Below are 24,431 nucleotides of genomic sequence, written 5' to 3'. Positions count from 1 at the left end.
TCTTTAGAGACCATCCCATGAGGTCACAGCCCATACTGGGGCTCTGGGTTCCTGCACTGCCACGGGGAGTCTTGTGAAGAAAGCACAGGGCGGGGGTGGCAGAGTGGGTGTCCCTCAAAAGGCACCTGACCTACACTGGGCACTAGGCTGGAGCAGGACCCCAGTCTCCTGCTGGGTTGTCCCCACCAGCCCTCCAGCCCCTTCCAGGTGTGAGCCTTAGTGACAAGACTCCAAAGAAGCGCATGGGGCCAGCTGGGTGCACTGGGGCAGGGCACAACCCCTCAGGACAGAATGACCACCGGTAGGCGGGCAGACGCGCCCTCTCCCTGCCGGGACATAGACTTCCTCTGCAACCTCCTGGGAAGGATCTGCTACGTGTCAGAGCCAAGCTGGGGAGTGGGCCAGGCTAGAGGGTCCCCTCCTGACAAGAACCAGCTGGGGACTTGGCACAGATGGGTACTGCGGGGCAGGAGGAGACCCTCTGTCTGAGGAGCTCGGGGTTCTCCACAGTGGGACAGAGATGGGACTCTCCCTCTGAAGGATGAGGCAGGGCTGAGGTGGTATTAACACCAGGCCACCTTCTGAAACCCACCCCCCAGAAAGGGCCTCCCCCACGGAGGCCAGCCCCTGCTCCTTCACAGGACCCTCCTTGTCTCCAGGTCAGTGTGGAAATTTGCTCAGGGCCAAGACAAGAGTGCCTCAGGGGTCTGCAGGTTCTGCTGAGGGTCCCAGTACCATCTTGTCCCCGATTTCACTAGTACAGCCTTGCTGGGTTACAGCCTGTTTTTATCCAAAGCAAAGCTGATTTCTTGTCCCTCCCCCTCTCTTGACATCTAAGGCTACCTAGATAGGACTGGCTTGAGAGAGAAGCCTTTTGTCAGCCACTCACCTCTTTCCCCAGGCTAGCTGTGGATTCTGGTACTTAATAAAAACTGTGGTTTTGGTGGGTCTCTCCATCTCTTTCTCTCTGGCCCCCTCTCCCCCCTACCCTACTCTACTCGCAAGGTGGAGAGCTCCCAAACCACATGTTTCACTCTCCTTGGCTCTGTTTGGATTATTTCCTGCAAGGATTCCTGCTCCAGACCCGATTTTCCCAGGGTGGGATTACAGTACGTGGAGCCTTACATAGTCACACAGCCCGACAGCCCCACTAATACTCTCCAGGAAACTCATCTCATCTCCTGACAAAAGGCACCAGCAACAGGTTCTGGAAGAGGAGACTCCACCCCAGGGCCACCCTCTGAGCAGTGCAGGGTCCCACAGGCCCCATGCCTGGGCCTGAATCGCCACAGCCAACAGTACCATCAGAGCCGCAGCAGTGGAGGGACCAAGGGACCCCAGGTCACACAGAGCCCACATCAGGCCAGACAAGGACCAGTTCCTTGCGGCCCCCAGACCAGCATGCTGCCCTGAAGGAGGCTCCCCAGGGCCCCCCACCGTAACCCATGGGCTCCTGGCCCCAAAGAGTCAGGCCCCAGGATGGCTCACCTGGAAATGGAGGCCACAAAGGGCTTCAGCTCCTGCGGCTCGTAGGCACGTGCGAAAGCCCAGCACACGTAGCAGGCAGCATCACGGACATTGGCACCCACACTGCAGGAGCCCCGCTTCTCGTCGTAGGTCAGTGCCCTGAGGATCACGGCCACCACTGCAGAGACAAAGGTGAGTGTGGCCTGAGGGGCACCACGGAAGGAACTGGGCTCCCCTCTCAGTCCAGCAAGAGCCCATTCAACCCTGCCCAGGATCCAGGAGACGAGCACATGAGGAGTGCTGGAGAGGCACTGCCATGCTGGATCCAAAGAATGGGCTTCTTCGACAGAAAGGCCGCCTCAGAGACACATCAGATGCGGAGCTCAGGCTTATATGTGGGAAGCCTGGCTTGATTTCCATTGCTACATGGTCCCCAGAGCGCCATCAAGATTGACTCCTGGGGCTGGAGAGATATAGCACAGCAGTAGGACGAACCCAGGTTTGATCCCCAGCATCCCATATGGTCCCTGAGCCTGCCAAGAGAGATTTCTGAGCACAGAGCCAGAAGTAACCCCTGAGAGCCACAGGGTGTGGCAAAAAATAAATAAATAAATAAATAAATAAATAAATAAATAAATAAAAATAAAAAGACTGACTCCTAAGCACCAAGACAAACAGTCACTAAGTACCACAATGTGTGACCCCAGAACAAAATTAAAAAAAAAAAAAAAAAAAAAAAGAAAAATATGGGGCTGGAACAATAGTGCAGTGTTAAGGCATTTGCCATACACATGGCTGACCCAGGATGGACCTGGGTTTAATCCCTGGCATCCCATATGGTCCCCCGAGCCAGGAGTGATTTCTGAACGCATAGCCAGGAGTAACCCCTGAGCGCCACCGAGTGTGGCCCAAAAATCAAGAAGAGAAAAGAAAAGAAAAGGGGAGGGGAGGGGGAGGAAAAGAAAAGAAAAAAAGAAAAGAAAAGAAAAGAAAAGAAAAGAAAAGAAAAGAAAAGAAAAGAAAAGAAAAGAAAAGAAAAGAAAAGAAAAGAAAAGAAAAGAAAAGAAAAGAAAAGAAAAGAAAAGAAAAGAAGGGGCCGGGCGGTGGCGCTAAAGGTAAGGTTCCTGCCTTGCCTGCACTAGCCTTGGACGGACCGCGGTTCGATCCCCCGGTGTCCCATATGGTCCCCCAAGCCAGGAACAACTTCTGAGCACATAGCCAGGAGTAACCCCTGAGCATTACCGGGTGTGGCCCAAAAACCAAAAGAAAAGAAAAGAAAAGAAAAGAAAAGAAAAGAAAAGAAAAGAAAAGAAAAGAAAAGAAAAGAAAAGAAAAGAAAAGAAAAGAAAAGAAAAGATATAATTATAATACAGGGTCCAGAGCAAATATATATTACAGGGACCACATGACAGGTAGGGCATTTGCCTTATATGCAAACGACTCAGGTTTGATCCCTGGCATCTCAGAGGGACCTCGAGCCTGACAGGAGTTCTTCTTTTTTTTTTTTCTAAGAGTTATTTCTGAACACAGACCCAGGAGTAACCCCTGAGCACTGCTGGGTGTTGTCCAAAAAAATTATACATACATACATACATACATACATACATACATACATACATACATACATACATACATACAAACTTACAAACATACATTACATTTGCACATGCATGAAACTTTAAAATTAAGATAATTTCCAAATAAGTCAACTTCCAAGGCCTCTTAAAAATAGCTTTGGGGGGCCGGGCGGTGGCGCTAAAGGTAAGGTGCCTGCCTTGCCTGCGCTAGCCTTGAATGGACCGCGGTTCGATCCCCCGGTGTCCCATATGGTCCCCCAAGCCAGGAGCGACTTCTGAGCGCATAGCCAGGAGTAACCCCTGAGCGTTACCGGGTGTGGCCCAAAAACCAAAAAAAAAAAAAAAAAATAGCTTTGGGAGGGCAGGGCAGTGGCACAAGCAGTAAGGCATCTGCCTTGCACACACTAGCCTAGAACGATTGCGGTTCAATCTCCTAGCGTCCCATATGGTCCCCCAAGCCAGGAGTGATTTCTGTTTTGTTTTTGTTTTTGTTTTTTTTTTTTGGTTTTTGGGCCACACCCGGCGGTGCTCAGGGGTTACTCCTGGCTGTCTGCTCAGAAATAGCTCCTGGCAGGTACGGGGGACCCTATGGGACACCGGGATTCGAACCAACCACCTTTTGATCCTGGATCGGCTGCCTGCAAGGCAAACGCCGCTGTGCTATCTCTCCGGGCCCAGGAGTGATTTCTGAACTCATAGACAGGAGTAACCCAAGCATCACTGGGTGTGGCAAAAAAAAAAAAAAAAAGCTTTAAAGAGGCTGGATCAGGGGCCAGAGAGATAGTATGGAGGTGGGGAGTTTGCCTTGCATGCCCAAGGACAGTGGTTCGAGTCCCAGTATCCCATATGGTCTTCTGAGCCTGCCAGGAGCGATTTCTGAGCATAGAGCCAGGAGTAACCCCTGAGCGCTGCCAAGTATGACCCAAAAAAGTAAATAAATAAAAATAAAAATAAAAATAAAGAGGCTGGATCAATAGCACAGCAGGTATTGTTTGCCTTGCATGTGGCCAAAACTGGGTTCAATCCCTGATATCCCATTTGGTCCCCTGAGCTTGGCAGGAATCATTTCTGAGCAGAGCTATAAGTAACCCCTGAGTGCTGCCAAGTGTGGCCCAAAGTCCCCTCTCTAAAAAAAAAAAAAAAATAGCTTTAGGGGCCAGAGCAATAAATAGCACAGTAGTAGGCATTTGCCTTGCATGCAGCTGACTCGAATGGACCCTGATTCAATCCCCAGCATCCCATATGGTCCTGTAAGCCACCAGGAGCAATTTTTGAGTGCAGAGCCAGGAGTAACTCCTGAATGCTGCCAGATGTGGCCCAAACACCCCTTCAAAAAAATAAGCTTTAACAAGAAAAATGCAGATGAAAGTTTCGACTAGCAATTAAAACGGCATCTTAAGCAACCTTGCATGCGTTCCCATACATGAGGGTAGAGCAGTGACGGCTGACCTTTTTGAGGCCGAGTGCCGCACAATGCTTGGTTCTCCCAATGGCCAGTCTGGCCCTGTTGCCAGGTGAGCTGCAAAGCAGACACCGGCACACTCACCTCCCGCCGCGCTGCATATCTTAATTGCGGACCCCTTCCCGAGTGCCAGCTGCAAGGCCTTCGCATGCCACTGCTGGCACAAGCGCCATAGGTTCGCCCTCGAGGGGGCAGAGGATGGAACGGTAGTCCCCGTCCTCCATCAGGCCGAGGCCCCATCTCCAGGTAGGGGTCCTGGGGACTCCCAGTGGCCTCCACATGGTCTCACATGATGACAGTGACATGAGGGAGAGTGAAGGAACACACAAGGGTGTGAAGAGAAATGAATCAGAGATGCTCACTGGGGTCACCACCTCAGAAATCACCGTCCAGGAACACACCCCGGGAAAATGGCAGGTCCAGACCACCATGCACTCATCTCCCGACCTCTTCACAGACAAAGAAGGGCTTGTTCCCCATAAACAGCTGCTGGGAAGTGGCTCAGGGGGCCAGGGGCATCCGCCAGGCACATATGCATCTGACCTCTGTGCATCTGACCTTCTGCAGCCTCACGGACAGCCCAGTGCGGCTCCATTGCTGTAACTGAGCGTCACACTGGAGAGCACTGTGCCAGGAGCAGGCAAGCAACTGAGTCAGAGCAGAGCTCAGCAGCCACAGGGTTGAGCCCATGAACCATCGGAAGGAAGGGAAGGGAAAGGCGTTGACTCACTTCACAATGCAGTCCCAAGACCTTCACTTTTGTTTTCTTTTTTTTTTATAGTCACCATAAAATGATAAAATTATTCATGATTGGGTTTCAGGCACACAAGTATCCACTCCGATCCCTTCATCAGCATCTAGTTCCCTCCAAGGCCTCCCACTCATCCCCCTCCCACCAGTCTGCTTCTATAGATGTGCTTTTATATGTGTGTGATTATTAATCTTTTGTGTGTTTTACGCCACACCCAGCGGCACTCAGGGCTTGCTCCTTGCAGGCTCAGGGGACCCAATGGGGTACCTTGGATCGAACCTGGGTCAGCTGAGTGTGAGGCAAACACCCTTCTCCTCCCCTCCCCACTGTGCTATGGCTCCGGCCCCTACATATAAAGGTCTGCACTGTGGTTTACGGTGCATTGCCAACAGGGCTGCAGACGTAACACTTCTGACAATTCTCAGCATCTCCTCCTCCTGGTCGAACACTTGCTTCCCCCACCCCAGGTGGGTGCTCTCCCTATCCAGAGCTGGCCCATGGGCCTCGTGGCCTGTGGAAAAGAGCAACCCAGCAGAGGTTAGCAGCCAAGGCGACTGCCCACCAGTGCTGCTGTCGCATAAGTGGCTCCTCCACTTGACCTCGAGTCTGCACTGTTGACAGACCTCAGCTGTTTGCCAATTTCCCTGCAATTCCTCTCAGCTCCCTGCTGTCGGCCTGTGTGGCCTGTGCCACAAGACAGTCAGTCAGTCAAGCATGGCTCACAGACATCAGGACTAATAGGTTAAGGCACCTCGAGGAGATGCCCACAACCTGGGCTCACTGTGGGAGCCCAAACACCCCCCACTCAGTGCCCTGCTGGGGAAGGTCGGTCAGAGATGCTGTAGCCGCAGGGAAATGAGCTGCTCCCTGCTGAGTCCCAATTTATCAGTCCACTGGACAGAAGCAGCAGCTAAGCAGACGCAGTGACAGTCGCCAGCTCCCCATGCCTCAGGCAAATAGTGCTCGAGGCCATCGAGAGCAACTCACCAGCACGGACTCAGGCCCCAGCCATGGGCAAAGAACACATGGTGTTGAACTCCCTCGACAGGCATCTGCCCCACAGCCCACCCTGGCACCTGGTGGGTAGCTGGGGGCGAGGACAGGTCCTGCGGAGTAGCACGGAAGGGTCTGACAGTGATGACCATCAGAAAAGGGGGCACCACCATCTGTCCAGCCTCGCCGTGCCCAGGTCTCCATGGCCCCTCCACACTGGCCATTAGACACAGCATGTCACATTCCCAAGTTCCCCAGCCCAAGAGGCCAGAGTTGAGCAGAGCAGTGCCGGGGCCTCCAGGAGCAAACAGGTTTGCAGAAAGCAGAACCAGGAGAAGAGGAGCGAGTGTCCAGAGCCACTTCTTCAAGGGAATCTGAAAGTCCCTCAGGAAGCCATGAGAGTTCCAGTGAGGAGCAATCATCGGCTGGGCCCCGCCTCAAAGGGCAGCCGGATGCCCAGTTCTGACATCCCGGGACCCAGAGGCTGATAGTGACCAGAGTGACCCAGCATGGCACAAGAGCCATTATGGGAGGAGGAAGGGGGGTATCACGCAAGGGGGCAGCAGTGTCTGAGATACACACACACCTTGAAAGAGCCACTATCCAAGAAACAAAATTCAAAAACTAGCAGCACTCCAGACTGAGCAGGTTTAAAATAAGGAAACTGTTCACTAGCTCTAAACAAAAAGCTTCTCATGGTTCCAATTACACACAGCAAGTGCATGTCAGGTATATGAGATCCCCCAGAGGGCTTCCTTTTGGCAACCCTGAGCACAGCAATGTAGCTTAAATGCCTTCTCTCTAGACAGCATGTCACCTGCCAGTGCCAAGAGCCTAAGGAAAAGGCAGCCTCCAGGTGAGAGAGGACTTAACCCTCGGCACACCAGTACGGACATCCACGCCGGGCAGGGCCCAGGAGGCCCAGAGGACACACTGGGAAAGCGCCCATGGAAGCAGCCTCGCTCAATGAGGGAAGATTGGCACTAGCTCGGGTCTCCAGGGGCCAGGACCACCCCCTGACCTGGAGCTGTGCCTGGACACACTCAGTCCCAGCCTGGGGAAGCACTGGTTATCGCGGCAGAATTTCCACTTCACTTACCAGCACAAATAGCCATCAAAATAGCCTCAAAAATGTGGTTCAACTTGCTCACAAAAGAGCCAATGTTTAATTTGCTAGGGGGCAGAAGGAACTGATGGGCCTGGGCAAAGCTACTGGTTCCAGACATTTGCGTTTTGGTTCCCACAGGCCCACTCTCAGGCTTCCTCAGGGCCTGCTCTGCAGCAGCCTCAAGCCCCAGGGGAGAGCAGGCTGTGAGGTGGCCAGCCCTCGGGGAAGGGGCCCCACCCTGAGTGGATGGGGGCCATCCTGTCCTGGGGGCCATATGGCCATGTACTTCCCACTTCCATGGGCCCAGAAGCTCATCTCATGAACACGTGCCAACCGTGTATGGTGCTGTGGTCAAGAGCAAGGCTCATCCATCTCTGCGGGACTATCGGGCTCGAACACTGTGATGTGAAACAGGAGCCACAAAGGGGCTGGAGCGACAGCACAGCGGGGAAGGCTTTTGCCTTGCACACGGCCAACTCAGGTTCAATTCCTGACATCCCATAGGGGTCCCGAGCCTACCAAAAGTGATTCCTGACTGAGCACAGAGCCGGGCACCACTGGGTATAGTCCAAAAACAAAAACAAAAACAATTCCTTTAAATTAAAAACATGACAGGAGCCACAGAGAAGGAGGGCACCTGCTCAGTCAGGCCATGGGCCCGTAGTCCAGCAGGATTACAGCCCTGAAGCACTAAGCATCTACCAAGCCTCTCCCCTGCCACCTGTGACACCTCCTCACTCAATCTATACAGCCTGAGCTCACAACTACAGATAGGCAAGACCTCTGATCAGCTCAACATCCATCACTCCTCTGGCAACAAGAGGAAGCAGTGCAGTGACACCTGTCTGTTCACTATTCCAGGGGCTGGATTCAGGTGAAACTGCTGGGACAAGGCACAATCTGGGGGACGCCGTGGATACTCCCCAGACTGCACTGCTAGAGAGGATCCCTTTATCTTGGTTCACACAAACATTTCCAAGAAGTTATTCCCCAAAGAGTGGAAGGATGCTTACAAATGACGCTGCAGCAAACAGCAAAGCACTGTATGGTCTCCCTGACCTGCTCCATTAACAGCAACAGGGGAAAGGGGCTCCTAGCTACGTGGCTGAGGCCCCATAAGAGCAATAATGTAGAACAACAGACTTCCCGTCTGATTCAGTAATGGCCATGTTGAGGGTCTTCTCCCGAGAAGGGAGATACTCCCACACAGCCTACACCATACACACACACACACCCATACCCATATACCAAAAAGCATCACCCCAGGAACCAGGACACCTCAACTGCCCCCCTGTACTGGAGGACAAAATCTTCAAATGACACAATGCCAACGCTCTACCACGGAAGCTGCTGCTAGAATAGGGCATGTGGACTCACAGGGGCAGCAGGGGGCTGACGAGAGAGACCCGCACAGATGCCATGTGGCCAGCAAGCACATGTGCACGAACAGCTGAGTGGTGGCTGTCACCTGCAGGGGAGAAGATGTCACTGTGAAGGGGACATGAGGGCCAACAAGACCCATGAACGTTTCTTTGTAGCTACCTGCAAATCTACCCTCCAAAATAAAAGGGTACTTTTAAAACGTTTTTCTGGAGGGTTAGAGCAATAGCACAGTGAGGAGAGTGTTTGCCTTGCACATGGCCAAACTGAGTTAGATTTCAGCACCCCATATGTTCCCAAGCCAGGAGTAATACCAGAGTACCACTGGGTGTGGCCCAACCCCCCCCCAAAGTAATTTCTTTTGGAAGGAGGTGAAGGGGACCACACGAAAGCTGTGCTCAGGGCTTACTCCTAGGCTCTGTGCTCAAGGAATATACTTGGGGGTTTCAGGGCAACCTAGAGGGTGCCAGGGATTGACTCCAGCCATATGTAAAGCAAGCATTTGACTCCACCGTACTATCTCTCCAGCCAGTAAAAACATCCGTGGAGGACAGAAATAGGGACCAAGTGGTGTAGTGGTTAAGGCCAGGTGGAATAGTGGTTAATGCCCGACCCTGGTTCGATCCCTGAGACCATATATGATCAGTCCCAAGCACCACCAGGTATGGTCCCCAAATCCCATAATATATATAAAAATACAGACATCAATACTGAAAGAACCTATTCAAGACTGAATCCAGTGAGGACATGAAACAGATGTACAGAAAGCCAAGCTCTACTACGAAGCCTACCTGCATTGGGGGGGAGGGAGGTGTTTTGGGGGCAACACTCAGGAATTACTCCTGGATCTGCACTCAGAAATTATTTTTAGCAGGCTTGGGAGACTATATGGGATGCCAGGCACAGGACCTGGATCAGCTGCCTGCAAGGCAAACGCCCTCCCAATTGTGCTCTGGCTCTGGCATTCTTTTCTTTTCTTTTCTTTTCTTTTCTTTTCTTTCTGCTCTGGCAATCTTGACCAAACCAACACTCAGTCATGCTGGTGGGAAGGATTCCAGACACCTCTCCCAGCCACGACACAATCTCTCTGCTCACCTGACCTAAGAGGTACCTAGAAACTGCTAAGGCCAGAAAGGGGCTGCTGGGGCACCAGAACAGCCTGGCACAAGATGCACACAGACCCTCCTCAGGCCTGGTAGAGGGGGCAAGAGCGAGTCTGGGGAAGCAGCTGGCATGATCTGGGTAGAAGGTGGGAGACACTGTTCTGGCTGGGGGCCCGACACCCAGGAGGTCAGCAGACAGCAGCAGGAGTGACGAGGAGGCTTCTTTGGGAAGCCTAGCAGCGACCAGTGAGCCTGACCCTAACCCAGAACTGAGGATAGGCTGGGCAGATCCCAACCCCAAATCATGAAGGGCTGTTTGTTCTGGATCACACCTAGAGGTCCACATCCTGCAGACTCAAGCCCCCTCCCTGCCTTCAGACACTTCAGCTGCAGCTGGAAGGTAACAGCACAGAGCTGAGGCCCAAACAGCTGTTCTCTGGACACTGATCTTATGGGTGAAGGGCTGAGGAAGTCCAACAGTCCTGAGCACGGGCAAGAAAAGTTGTGCAAAGGCAACACACCCCAGGGTCCAATGAGAATGGCTGACTCAGAGAGGGGAAGAAGCCCAGCAGGTCCAGGCTGGACACTGAGTGACAGGAGATCCAGTGAGCTCTGGGCAGTCACCTCACCGGATGCAGAAAGTGTAGGCATGGCCAGTTTTGCCTTAGCCTCCCTCCTGAAGGGCAGAACACCTGACTGGCCTTCTAGACTACCCGAGACCATGGGGGTCATCCCAGGGATGGCCTTCCTCCCTCCCTCAGTGCCAAGTGTCTCCAACAGTTGTGACCTATCAGTGGCTCCAGCAACAGCCTAGACCAGCTACCCTCTGCCGGGCAGCCCAGGTGGGAGCCATGTTTGTGGCTGGAATGTGGGGGTAGGTCCCAGAGAGCGGCCTGACACACCCGTGGACATGGCTACCCAGGCTTTGAGATGTCACCTAAAGAGCTGGACATGCCCACTGGTGCCTGCCAGCACCCTGCTCACAACCTCCCACACGGCCAGCAGTCTGTCCAGGGCACAGGTTCAGGTGCTGGGGGCCTGGGTTCCGCTACTTTCAAACACACCGGGGGGGGGGGGGGGGTCCCCCAATAGCCCCTTGCTTGCTATCCACTGAGGGTGAACAGGAAAGAGCATCTCTTCCTAGAGAAGCTGTCCCCAGCCCTCCCTCACCCCTCCTCCATGGTGCCCTGGGCCAGCTCTTCCCCAGAGCCCAGATCTGCTGCTGGGTCAAGGCTCAGAGGGACAGCTGCCACCTCAGCAACAGCAGGGACACCAGCACCACCAGAACCAACAGCTGCCAAGACAGCCCTGAGTGGAGCAGGTTCAACCCCAAACACAGGGTCACACGTGCAGAGGGATCCTGGCGCCCCCAGAGCACTGTCAGGGAGGCAGGGATGTGCCTCAGCACCCCAGCCCAGCCCAGGCCTAAGGGGAGACCTGCAGGGCAAACTGACCCCAGCAGGACAACCAAAGTCCCCACTCTGCTACCCCAGAGGAGGGGAAAAGGGGGGGGCCCTGCCGCTGGCGACTGCAGCACCCACAGGTGATGACATAGTGGCCCAAGCATAACCTGACACTTGAGAGAAGTGAAAACAAGCATTTGAAGAATTAAAGGCTCGCACAGGAAGTCAGGGACCAGTTCTGCCTCTGACTCACCACCCTGGGGTCCTGGCTAAGTGGCCACGGGGAAGGTCCTGCCTGAACTGAGGGCACCAAGGTCATAGGAAGACAGGCACCACAGGGCACTGGCTGATAGTAAGAGGGAGATTTCTCTCCCCATCTCACCACCTACTTACAAGGTCTCGGGTCACTGCTGGGGGCGGCCTAACAGGTAGCACACGGGGCCCCTCTTGAGCACGGGGGGGGGGGGTGTCACTAGTGTCCTGGGGGTACTCAGGACTGTGAGCACTCCCACTTGCTCACAGATGGCAGGTGTCAGGGTGCACAGGGCCAGCCCCCTCCACAGGCCCCCGGGGCTGGCTAGGCTGGCTAGGCTGTCTGCAGCAAGCGAAGTCCTAAAACAGGGGTCTCAAACTCGAGGCTCGAGGGCCATTTGCGGCCCCCTGCACAACATTTTGTGGCCCTGCCTTAGAGGAATCATTTTTTGTTTTGTTTTAGTTGCTTGGGTCACACACCCCAATGTTCAAGGCTTACCACTGACTTTGAACTCAAGGATCACCCCGACTTTGCCTCCTGCGGCCCCCAGGTAAATTGAGTTTGAGACCCCTGTCTAAAAGCTGAGATAGAGGAGCCCTCAGAGGTGGCCATAGGGCCCTATCACACACTTTCAAGGCTTAGGGGTCACAATGGCTGAGCCAGTGGAGCTGCACCCGGCACCTTCGACCCAACTTGAGGGGACTTCCCCGCCCTAGCAGGCCTCAGGAGGTCAGGGAGGGACCACCCACTGACTATGCTGAGGGGCTATACAACCAGATGACCCCCCCAGGGCCAACACAGGGCAGAATCACTTGCTGACACACGTCTGGAGTAGGACAGTGTCACACTGACACACACACACACACACACCCCAGCAAGAGCAGGACAGCATTATACATGCATGTGCACACACACACACAATAGGAGCTAGACAACATCACACTGACACATGGCAGGAGCAGGACAGCATGACTGCACTCACATACTCACATGCACATGGCAAGAGCAGACCATGGCACACACTAACACTGGGGAAGACTGTGGGCTCCCCAAAAGGTGCCTGATGCCAGCCCTGAAATGGTACCTACAGGGCAGGAGAGCCCAGCTCACACCTGACTTGAACTCAGGCCCAGCCAGGGGTCCCCTCAGAGCCCCAGAGGCCATTGAGCAGACATGGGTGAGTGACAGCAAACTGCCAGCCTGGCTGGACTTTTAAAGACCCGTCATTTGTGTCTGCATAGACACACAGGTACGAAAGGGCGTGTGTCCCATTTTCAGGCAAGTGCAAATGAGGGGCTCCTGGGCTATGGTGAACAGTGAACAGTGAACTCTGGGGATTTCCATAGCTCATACACCACAGTTAGAAATGGTTCCTAAAAGCAAACGTGCTGGCCTTCCTCTTCCCACTGTGGAAGGGGCACTGCAGGCAGACACGGTCCAGCTCAGGAAAACAGCCACACGTTCACAGCCAAGCGGTGGCATGAGGCTACACGGAGCTTCAGAGTTTATCTCTCCTTTGTCTGCAACAATCCTGCAGGGGCCCCCATATATACCCGTCACTGGAACTGAGCAATGCCAGTTACATTACACCTGCCCTGTGCTGGGCTCCTTGCAAGAGCTAGCACTGGGGCCTCTTCAGAGCCAGGGTAGGGTCTCTCCACCTTCCAGCCAGCCATTTCTCTACTCTTCCCCAGCCTCTTCCCACTGATCCTCCTGTAACCCCACCCCAGGATCCTGTGGCCATCTCGGTGGCCCAGATGACTTCTCAGCCCAGACGCTGAGGACCGGCTGGCAGGTGCTTTCTGTAAATCAGGCTTTAGAAACATAAAGCCGACCTCGACCACTGCTGGGTGACAAGAACCGCCAGCAGCAGCCCCGGGCTCCCAGGGCAGACTAGCCCCCATATCCCTCCCAAAATGGCAAAGTCACTCCTGGCTGTGCAGCTGTACAAACAGACCAGGGTGTCCCAGCCTTCGCTCAGCACCCCAACTCCATCCAGGATTCCAGTCCCCTAAGTACTATCATCTCAGACTTCTGGCACAAGCTCACCTTGCTACTAATCACTAATTCAATCTCTGAATTTTCATTTAAATTTCCACTGGGGAGAGGTGCAAAAAATGTTCCATTAGGATTTCCTCTGACTGATTTATTATTTATCTATGGGTTTTGAGGGTGGTTTACACCCAGCAGTGCTCAGGGCTCACTCCTGGCTCTGCACTCAGGGATCACTCCTAGGAGGACTCAGGGGACCCTATGGAGTGGCAGGAGCCAAACACACAAAGCAAGAGACCTCTCTGCTGTATTGTCACTCGGTTCCCAAATTCATGTTTCAGACTAAAATCTCCTACCTATATCTGGCCTTTGATCTTTACCTACCCTTTCTCCCTTCTTTTTGCCTTTTTTGTTGTTGTTGTTTTGGTTTTTTGGGGGTCACACCCGGTGGCGCTCAGGAGTTACTCCTGGCAGGCTCAGGGGACCATATGGGATGCCGGGAGTCGAACCAGGGTGTCCTGTGTTGGCCACATACCAGACAAATGCCTTATCGCCGTGCTATCGCTCTGGACCCATCTTTTTGCATTTTCTGTTTTGCTCTGATAATTGTGAGATTTGGGGCCACACCTCGTAGTGCTGTGGGGTCATTCTTAGAGAAGCTCAAGGGACCGTGTGTGGTGCCAGGGATTGACCCGGGTCAGCCATGTGCCAGGCAAGTATCCTCCATGCTGTATCATCTCTGAGCCGCAGCTTCTATATCAGTGACTCTGTGAGCCAAGAGGACTTAAGACTTAAGACCAATAAAGCAAACAGTCTACCAACAGAGCAGACAGAAGAAATAGGTATTTCAGATACTTTACCAAGTGAGATCTTATACGAGTAAGTTGTAGTTCTAAACTTGAAGGATATAAATCTTACTAGTCTAAGTTAAGCTGGCTAAAGATTTCCTAAAAGAATTCAGCAAAGACGTGTCTGGCATGTCAAAAATTAGATATTCTCTTGGTTCATTATAAAAATTACATTGCTGGGGCCAAAGAGATAACATGGAGGTAAGGTGTTTGCTTTGCATGCAAAAGGTCAGTGGTTCGAATCCCGGCATCCCACATGATCCTCCGAGCCTGCCAGGAACGGTTTCTGAGCGTAGAGCCAGGAATAACCCCTGAGCACTGCCAGATGTGATCCAAAAACAAAAGAAAATTACATTGCTTTGGAGGCAGTGACGATACAGTGGGGAGGGCATTTGCCCTGCATGCAGCCAACGTGGGTTCAATCCACACACCCCACGTGATCCCCCGAACACTGCCAGGCATAATTCCTGAGATCAGAGCCAGGAATACTCCTGAGCATCTTCAGGTGTGCCACCCCCCAAAGAAAATTCAATTGCTGTTTATGGGTTAGACTGAGGTTGAATATGCTACTTAATTTGGAAATGTCAGGGGAGAATTTAGAAAATCAAACTTGCAAGGAAAGTACATTTCTGGACACTTGTTTTACTCAGACATGTAATACCTATTGAAAAACCTGTGTCCAGGAACCACATTCCCCAGCTGCTGGCCACAGGGTTTCAGCAGCCCCCAACCACCCCTTACTAGGGTGAACAATGTCCAATTCCCACTGGCCCATTAGTGCTAGAGCTTGTGGAGTTTGGGGGCGAGGCCAGAGCAGAGCTGCCAAGTGATCTCGGAAGTTCATGGACTTCTGCCTCTCAGGCACCTGGTCAGTCAAAAGGACAGCGATTGGCATAAGACCTGTTGCCGGGATCAAAGGTACCAGAGGGCTCCTGTCAGCAGTGCAGGTATGAGGAAGGGGGAGCAAGGAGGACCCCTAGGCACATGCACACACAGGGAAGAGGTAGTGTACCCACCACACACACACACACACACACACACACACACACAGTCTCTCCCTGCGCGCGCGCGCGCACACACACACACACACACACACACACACAGTCTCTCCCTGTCTCTGTCTCTCTCTCTCACACATGTATATACTCATAGTCACGTTCAATCACACCCTCTCACACCCACATACTCAAAGTCACACTCACTCATATGCTCATATATTCACTCACACCCTTTCACACACCCACATGCTCAGTCACACTCACTCACATACTCGCACACATTCACTTACACAGCCTGGAGGCAAGCTAAAGCCTGGCAGAGCTGCCTGCAAACCCTCTGGAGCTCTGGGTTCGAGTGGGGGGTCAGTGGGAGAGGTGCAGGGACACTGGTGGGATGGACAGACAACCTTCAGTACCTGCTTCTTGTCCTGGATGACTGCAAGGACAGGCCACTCACATATGAGTTTAGGACCACATTACCATGAAGACTTAATCTCAGGGGTCTGACAACTCGCGATCCAACAGAAAGCACAAGCAATGTAGTCCTGGGAGCCTAGCCCAGACTTTTCCTGACAGGAATGGGCTATCCCCATGACCTGGCCAGCACCCAGATAACTGTTCCAAACAAGTGTGTAAAAATAATGGGGCCGGGCGGTGGCGCTGGAGGTAAGGTGCCTGCGCTAGCCTAGGACGGACCACGGTTCGATCCCCCGGCGTCCCATATGGTCCCCCAAGAAGCCAGGAGCAACTTCTGAGAGCATAGCCAGGAGTAACCCCTGAGCATCACAGGGTGTGGCCCAAAAACCAAAAAAAAAAAAAAAAATAAGAGACGGGCACTGGCAGAGCTGGGAGGTTACCCTGGGTGTTACCCTGCAACTGAGCTGATGGAGGCAGCCCTTGCCCCTAAGGACAGCGGCCTCTGGCACCATCAGGCCCACAATTCCTCCTCAAGCCTATTTTTAAGGGCATGAGAGGAAGGAGGACATTGTTCTTTCTGTTCCGCTCCCTGACAGTCCATGCCCCTTTGGTCCATGTCCAGGACAAAAAGAGGGGTGAGGGGGAAATGCTGTGGTCCGGCACACAACGCAGGCAACCTAGGTTCCATTCCCAGCACCTCAGGGTCCCTGCCAAGAGTAACTCCTGAGCACCCCAGGTGTGGCCCAAAGATGCCACAAACTAATAAACAAACCTGCTTCACGCAGGAGCTCAGGGAAAGAGGATGAGCCACTAGAGTCAGGGCAACAGCATAGACGACTCCCTCTGTAGGAATAGGGAACCAACCCCACTCCTCACGACTTTTGACTTCCTGCTGCCCAGTCCCCATGCTGACACTGGTCCTCATCGGTCCCCATCCTGACACTGACACCATGGCCCAGTTTCCAACTGTGCTGAGACAAAGGTCATGGCACAGAACAAAGCCTCCCACCTATCCACATCCACCTCAGTATCAGCCATAGGAGCCCTACATCTATTCCACATCATGGACTCCTGGGGCCAAAGCACCAGAAGTCATGTGTTGTCCCACCACCACTCCCAGGCCCCAACACCCCTGCCCCAACCTTTGGTGCAGACAGGGCACATGAGCCAATGGAGCCAGAGTGCAGGAGCCATAGGTGCTTCTCCTCCCCTCACAAAGAAGGTTCCTCCAGTCCCAGGCCACAGCCCAGGCTGGAAATCCCAGACAGCAGGGACACTCAGGGGAGAAAGTAACAGTGAGACCAAGAGACTAAGAGGCAGTGGGAAGAGCAGACCGTGTGTGGGAGGATCACCTGCAGGAGGACAGGGACAGCAACAAGGACGGTGACAGGAGGCTGGGGTTGGGGATGACTGTGCAGGGCACACCCTCTCAGTCTCGCTGCAAACACACTCACACCAACCAGGCTGACCACAGGCTAGAGAGGGGCAATGCTGCCCGCCCAGCTCAGGGTTCCTGGACAGCAGCTGCTCCTGGCAGAGTCACACGTAGGACTGAAGTTCACTGTCCACTTTCTGACTCACCTATATTTCCAGCTCAAACGACCAATGGGCTGAAGAAATAGTACCATAGGGAAGGGGCTGCCTTGCACCTAGCGGCAGACCTGGCTTCGATCCCCAGCATCCCACAGGGTCCCCCAAGCACTGCCAGGAGTGATTCCGGTGCGTAGAGCCATCCTGAATCATCCTGAGCATCACCATGTGTAACCCAAAGCCAAAATAAATAAACTTCCTCTTTAATTGTTGGGGATCAGGGGGCAGAGACAGTACAGTAGGTAAGGCACTTGCCTTGCATGCAGTTGACCTGGGTTCAATCCTTATCACCACATATAGCCCCCCCCAAGTACTGCGCCAAGAGGAACCACACTGTGGGCAAAGAGTCAGTCAGAGAAGGAGAAGACAGTACTGCGAGAGGATCAGCGTGCTAAGGACAGCAGTGCAGGGATGTGAATGGGTCCCAGGGCTGAGTGGCCAAACCTGTCAGAGGCAGGAAGAGCAGACGTCTCCAGGCACTCAGGGCATCAAATATCAGCCCATTTCTCCTTTCAGGAGCCCCAGAGGCTCCAGCTACCGTGAGGACCAGCGGAAAGCACAGGTGCTGGGTCGAGGCAGGGCCAGGAAGGTCTTGGGCATACGCACAAGCCGTTTCTCATATAGCGCGTCAGCCAGCAGCACTCAGCACCCAGTACCTGCCACGACGGAGAGACAGAGCTCCACTCCCACTGCTCTTGGGGCCCAAAGACAAGTGCTCAGCAGAATGGGGGCTGAGGGTCAGAGAAATGTCAGTGAGCTGCTGCTAGCCCAGGACTGCACTGACAGCCACACGCACACACACTACCCACCCACCTACACATAGCCACCCTGCACAACCCACTCCTAGGCACAGACACCATATACACATTCCTAGACATACATACACCATACACACACCACACACATTCACTTCCACACACAGGACACACTTCTAGACATACACACACATACCATACACTTCCAGACATGCACCATACTCCCCCCACACATACCACACTCACTCCTAGACACACCGTACCAGGTACATACATACAAGAACCCCACCAGTCATCCAGATACACACATACCACACAAGCCCAAATACACCACACACTCAGACACACACACCAGATATACCACACCATATCTACATACCACACAAGCCCAAATACATACAACACAGACAAAACACACCAGATACCCCCAAACATACCACACACCACATACCCAGACCAGGCACAGAGATAATAGATGCATTCACCAAATATCCACAAACACAGCCCTACACAGGCACATATACCCGACACAACCTCTATATATGCAGAAACCACACAGACATACATAGCCACTGGGTCAGTGAAACACAGCAGCAGGGCCTGGAGAGATAGCACAACGGCGTTTGCCTTGCAAGCAGCCAACCCAGGATCAAAGGTGGTTGGTTCGAATCCCGGTGTCCCATATGGTCCCCTGTGCCTGCCAGGAGCTATTTCTGAGCAGACAGCCAGGAGTAACCCCTGAGCACAGCCGGGTGTGACCCAAAAAAAAAAAAAAGAAAAAGAAACACAGCAGCAGCACAGCAATATTCTAATATTCTTTCCTTTCTGAAAACTGAGTCTTTTTTTTTTTTTTTTTTTTTTGGTTTTGGGGCCACACCTAGTGACATTCAGTTACTCCCGGCTATGCGCTCAGAAACTGCTCCTGGCTTGGGGGACCATATGGGACGGCAAGGGATCAAACCGTGGTCCGTCCTAGGTTAGCGTGTGCAAGGCAGACGCCCTACCGCCTGCACCACCGCTCCGGCCCCAGAACTGAGTCTTGAGCCCTCCTGCACCACCTTCCAAGTGAAGGTGGAGGAAGGCGGAGCTGACCTCTCCTGGCCCCAGGAAGGAGACCCCAGGCAGCCCCCAGCAGCCCACCAGAGTTCCAGAAACCTGGCTAGAGCAGGAAAATGGCAGCCAAGCAGCAATTGTCCCAATACTCAGTGGAGTCACCCAACAAGTCGTCGAGCAGCAGGGAACCAGTGTGGTGACAGCCAGAAACTGCTATTTCACTCCTAAAAGCCTGTGAATGCCTGATCTGGACAAGAGTAACAGACTTCTTTTTTATTTTCTGTTTCTGGACCACACTTGGTGGGACTTAGGGGACCCTATGCAGTGCTGGAGATAGAACCTGGCTGGACATGTGCAAGGTAAGGGCCTTACCCCTGGGCTCTCTCTCTATCTGGCCTAAAACTTCAAAATAAAATATTTTAATTAAATCTAAGGTAAACCCAAGTAAAAATCTAAAGCCTTCAACTTAAAATCTTTTCAGACACAAAGCAGTGACTGGCCTGGCAAGCCGGAGCCCACTGTTAGACCAGCTGTGTCCTGTACCCAGCAGCCTGGCCCAGCGGTGCCATGTCCTCCATGTGCCCAAATCCCCCTGGTTCCAGACCCACCACCAGCAGGGATACAGCCACTGGCGAAACAGCCGGCAATGCCAGTGAGGAGGGGTGAGCCTGCTGACAGCACCCAGTTCCTCTACGGGGGGTAAGGGCAGAGCCCACTTCCCACGGCAGGCAGTCCCGGTAGCACCGTTCCGGGACATGCTCCGGCAGGCCCCTGCACGGGGCAGCTGAGGCTGCCTCCCTCCCGCCCTCCTCTCTCCCCGGAGCTCTCGGAGAACTGATTCGGGCCAATATTCCAGAGAGTGCAGGGAGCAGGGAGGGGGCAGCCAGGAAGGCTGGCAGACCACGGCCCAGCACTGCTGTGAGGGGACTGTGCCACACAAGCGTCCCTCCGACCAGTCGGGCGCAACCCCCACCCCTGCCCCGGCCCACAGAGCTCCCTCCATTCCCAGAGCACAGCCCCACCCCTCAATCCCACCAAGCTCCCTGGGGGCAGCCTCAAAGTAGCCACCCCCCAAGGGACCTGGCCCTGGGGGTGCAGCTCTCCAGCAGCCAAGGTGGGTGCAAACTCATGAATCGTAGCTGCGGGCAGGAGGAATATCAGGTGCATCTCTACGCCCTGAGGGCTCGACTCCTCCACTTAAATCCCTCCCACTGGGAGAGCCGGCTCCAGTTTCAGGAGCCAGCCCAGCCCAGCGTGAGAACAGTTCTGCCAGCTGCTCCGGCTCCTGTGCCTCGTCCACACCACACCGCCTGCCCTTAGAGACCTGCGCCCACCTGGTCCGGTGAGTCCTGCCTTTCTCTTCTATTCTGATTCCACTTGGTTTTCAAACCCTGCTGTGTGTGTGAAAGTGCTGGCTGAGGCAGGGGACCTGCTGCTTGGCTCAGGCTTAGACGCAGCAGGTGCGTTGGGGAGAGGAGGGTGCAGGGCTCCAACATCCCGTCAGCCTCCCGCTGTGGGATCTGTGCGCCAGCCTAAACCTGGAAATGGGCTCCCCACAAAATCCGGAACACTGAAACCAAAACATGGGTTGCCATCAGTGCTCATGTGCCTTGCCTTAAAATGAAACTGCCATGATTTCGGTCAGCACCAGAGACCACACATACTGTATGTGTGTGACTGTTCTTTAGATTTTAGTACCTTTGCAAGTTGAAGATCAGCACTACTTCGACATGGTGTAACCCGCCCCCCAAAAAAGGAATCACAAAAAAGAACTCTCTATAATACAAAAGTTTTTCTCCCTTCTTTCCCTTATGTAAACTTTCCCTTAAGAGAACAATGACTGACCAAAATTAGTGACCAAGTTTGGCCGAGTTAGACTTAATTTCAATAAGCCTGAACTCACAGCCACCTGAATTTTCACTCTGCTTTCACCAAGTACCCTCACAACGTGACTGGTTCTTAGAAAGGGAGAGCCAGGCAGGCGGATGGCCTCAGGGACAATCAGGTAGAGGACCCCACGCTGCGTGTTCCTGGGTGCTGGGACGGGAGACACAGCATGTGGCTGGATGTGCTTTTGAGTCCTGTTTCAGAAACTCTGTTTTCTCTGGGTCTGGCTGTCCTCAAGTTCAGACTTCGTTTGAAAGAACCGAAAGTCTAGGAGGGAGGGGCGGTTAATCACTGGAAAAGCTCAATTGGAGTAAAACTCACAGATCTCGTTCTTGCGACACCCCAGTGGGTAGGCGACAATGGCGTGTCCTCAAGTTACGCAATAACGCCACATCACAATATCGTAATTATAGCATGCCCTTCAGAACGCTCTGCGTGCGGCCGGCCAGGCAGGCGGACAGGCAGGCGGATGGCCACCCGGAGCAGGGTGACAGCACAGCCTGGTCCCGCACCCTGCTAGGTAGGCACTCACCTGACCTGTCAGGGCGATGGTGGCCCAGAGACCAGAGCTATAATTACCCCTATTGTGCCTGCCAAGTCTGGAGAAAAATCCTCTCTATTTCCCAGACCTCATACCCCTAGAAACCTCCCAAGCACGTCAGCCTCTCACAGAGCTCTGGAGCTGAGCAGAGGGCTCCCCTGCTCAGAAACGCCAGGGGAAGTGCACGGCAACAGGGCCAAAGACCAAGCAAACAGACCCTCCCACCGACCGAAACCACAACTGCTTCAAAGTGCTGTGTGGGCAGCCTGCCGGCCAGCAGCAAAGCAGCCCCAAGCACAAGGCGCCCCACGCAGGGGAGGAGACGCCGTGGAGGCACCTGTCAGGCCACACTACCTGGCCTGCCACAGCCCCTAGGGCTGTGCTAAGGAAGCTGCCAGGCTGACAGGACAGGGCAGGAGAGGACTGTGGGACCCACTGAGGCAGGGAGCTGGACAGGGCAGGGGGATTGTGGGGACCCATCGAGGCAGGAAGCTTGAGACCCACTAAGGCAGAGTGCCAGCCATGAGCTTGCAGCTGAACCACGACCCTACGGGGCCAGCCATTCCCTGCAGCCCTGAAGACTGAGTGCCACCCCTCACTGCCCGCCTCAGACACCATCACTGCAAAGGGAAGTCCAGCTCCACAAACAGTGCTCTGCTCCACTGCACAGCAACAAGCCTTTACCCCACATGCCACAGCCACTGCCAGGGAGCAGGTGGATCTCCAGAGAGCAGCCCATCCCTGCAGACAGGTTCTGCCCCACCCGCACGGCCCAGTTTCCGAGAGCTTACAGAAGCCTCAAGCTCACCCCACTTGTTTCCCCACCACCGGCACATTTTACAGCCAAGGGATGAGGCCTGTCTCCGTGGGCCTCGGGGGTGGCTCTAACGAACTATTGTGCAAGCCTGTGAGGTCAGTTCACCTGTCGAAGGGGTGGCACCTGCCCGCTGCACACCTGACAATACTCACCTCCCAGGTAGCCACCCGGGACCTGCCCTGGCAGACCAGGGCTCGAGGCAGGGCAGCACAGGGCTGAGCCCAGTGCGGTCAGTCTGCGGGACATGCTCTAACGTGTGCGTGGCGAGTGACACAGACCTTTCACAACTGAAACTAGTTGCTGGACAAGAGGAGGCAGCTCTAGGACTAATGACGCTGACAGGAGCTCTAAGATACAGTAAATGTAAAGCTGGTACCCACTGGAGATCTCAAGGACTCCCTCTTCAGATTGTTGGCAGTGAAACGCACGGTGCCACACTTCTTGTCACGCATGTGGCTTTAGCTGCCTGCTCAAAGCGGGCAGCTAAAAAAAGTTCCCTTTTTTGCCGAGAAGGTTCGGTCACGTTGCACACTGTGCCCCACGTTCCACCAGCCTGAGCTGGTGACAGGGGCCGTGCTGGGCGCACACTCGGGCAGCATTTTGCAACTGTCATCATTTTGCCGGGATGCATGCAGCTGGTGATGAAATCATCAGTTTTCAGATCTTTGCCGTGACAGATCCTATACAATCATGGGAACCTGGCTCACACCGGTTCTCACGCCTTCGGAATCAGAGCACAATGCTGCATGCCCAGACAGGCCCAAGCTGACTTATCTTGCTGGCTGGGCTCTGGCTAGAATTGCTTCCTGGAGGAGGCAAGGAACCTGGGCTTTCGGGGCCCCGGGCGGCTCCGCCACCCAAGGGATGAACTGCCCTTGTCGAGAATTATTTATAGGCACTGGAGAGAGAGTAAAGTGGTAGGGCGTTTGCCCTGTGCATGGCCGACCCGAGTTTGATCCCCCGTACCCCCATAGGGTTCCCGAGTCTGCCAGGAGTAACTCTTGAGCACTGCCGGGTGTGGGTTGCAGCCCCATATATACCAAATGCAATAGATTACTTCCCAGTTTTTTCTTTACCAAGAAGAAAGTCAGAAAAGCACAAAGCCATGCCTCCATGTGTGGCGCATGCGACTAGCACCCAGACTTCTTTGCCACCCCTGCCACTGTGTGCACAGGGAGGGAGAGAAAGGGCCAGCTGAGCACCAGAGCTCAAAAACTTCCCTCCACTCATGCAGAGACCAGCCTTACCAGCCACTTTCCAAGCTCCTCAACCCAGAGGTAGGTAGGCTCCTCCTCCAAGTCTAAAGAACTGAGCATTTATGGCCAGAGATAGCACATCATGAGGGCACTTGCCTTGCATGCAGCCGACCCAGGGTCCATCCCTAGAACCACATACGGTCCCCCTGGTCTGCCAGGAATGATTCCTGAGCCACAGAGCTAGTGGCAAGCCCTGAGCACCGCCAGCTGTGGCCACAAGACAGACAACCAAAAAGTATCGACAGTCTTGTTTAGACACACCCTCACAAGAAGTGAAGAGTCAGACGAGACGGGGGCAGTGTGGTCTGAAGAACTAGAGACAAATGAAGAGGTGCCAGCCCTGAGGAGAAAGTCGTGCAGTGCTCTGAGAAGTTCAGGCTTGTCAGGGAGAAGACTCAGCCCGAGCACCCTCACCTGAGAGCTTTTGTGGGTCACCCGCCCCCAGTGTATGCTCATCGCACAGCTTGGAGAAACCCCACTCCCTGCTGTGAGCATGTCGTGCAGATGTCCCTGTCACCCGGTGTGGCCAGGTCTCTGGGCTCCTAGGTGAGAGGGAGGTTTCCTGAGCCCCCGGCCAGGCAGGATGGGCCAGCAGGGAGGGAAGGCCCCACTGTGGACCTGCATCTGCCCAGCCCTGCACCAACCTCCTCTGGGTGTCAGGCCGGGCTCTCTGCTGTCTCCTGGGCAAGCCAGTGCCAAGCTGTGGCCACCACTCTTCTGTCCCCAGGGTAGAGGTGGGCATATGGCAGCACATGGCTCCCAGCAGGCCCATTGGCCTTG

At 54.1% G+C, this 24,431-nt stretch overlaps 1 protein-coding gene across 1 annotated transcript in view; it reads right to left on the bottom strand.

Moving 5' to 3' along the window:
- Positions 1 to 24,431, bottom strand: part of TBCD (tubulin folding cofactor D) — a 97,398-nt gene that overhangs the window by 29,098 nt on the left and 43,869 nt on the right. The window contains exon 14 of the mRNA XM_049768824.1: positions 1,489 to 1,645. Coding sequence (XP_049624781.1) covers positions 1,489 to 1,645 — 157 coding nt within the window. The remainder of the gene's footprint in view (positions 1 to 1,488; positions 1,646 to 24,431) is intronic.

Source organism: Suncus etruscus, chromosome 1 (assembly GCF_024139225.1).
Source record: "Suncus etruscus isolate mSunEtr1 chromosome 1, mSunEtr1.pri.cur, whole genome shotgun sequence".
In the NCBI taxonomy this organism is placed as follows: domain Eukaryota; kingdom Metazoa; phylum Chordata; class Mammalia; order Eulipotyphla; family Soricidae; genus Suncus; species Suncus etruscus.
Note: the sequence above shows the minus strand (reverse complement) of the source record. Positions and strands in the feature narration are given on the sequence as shown.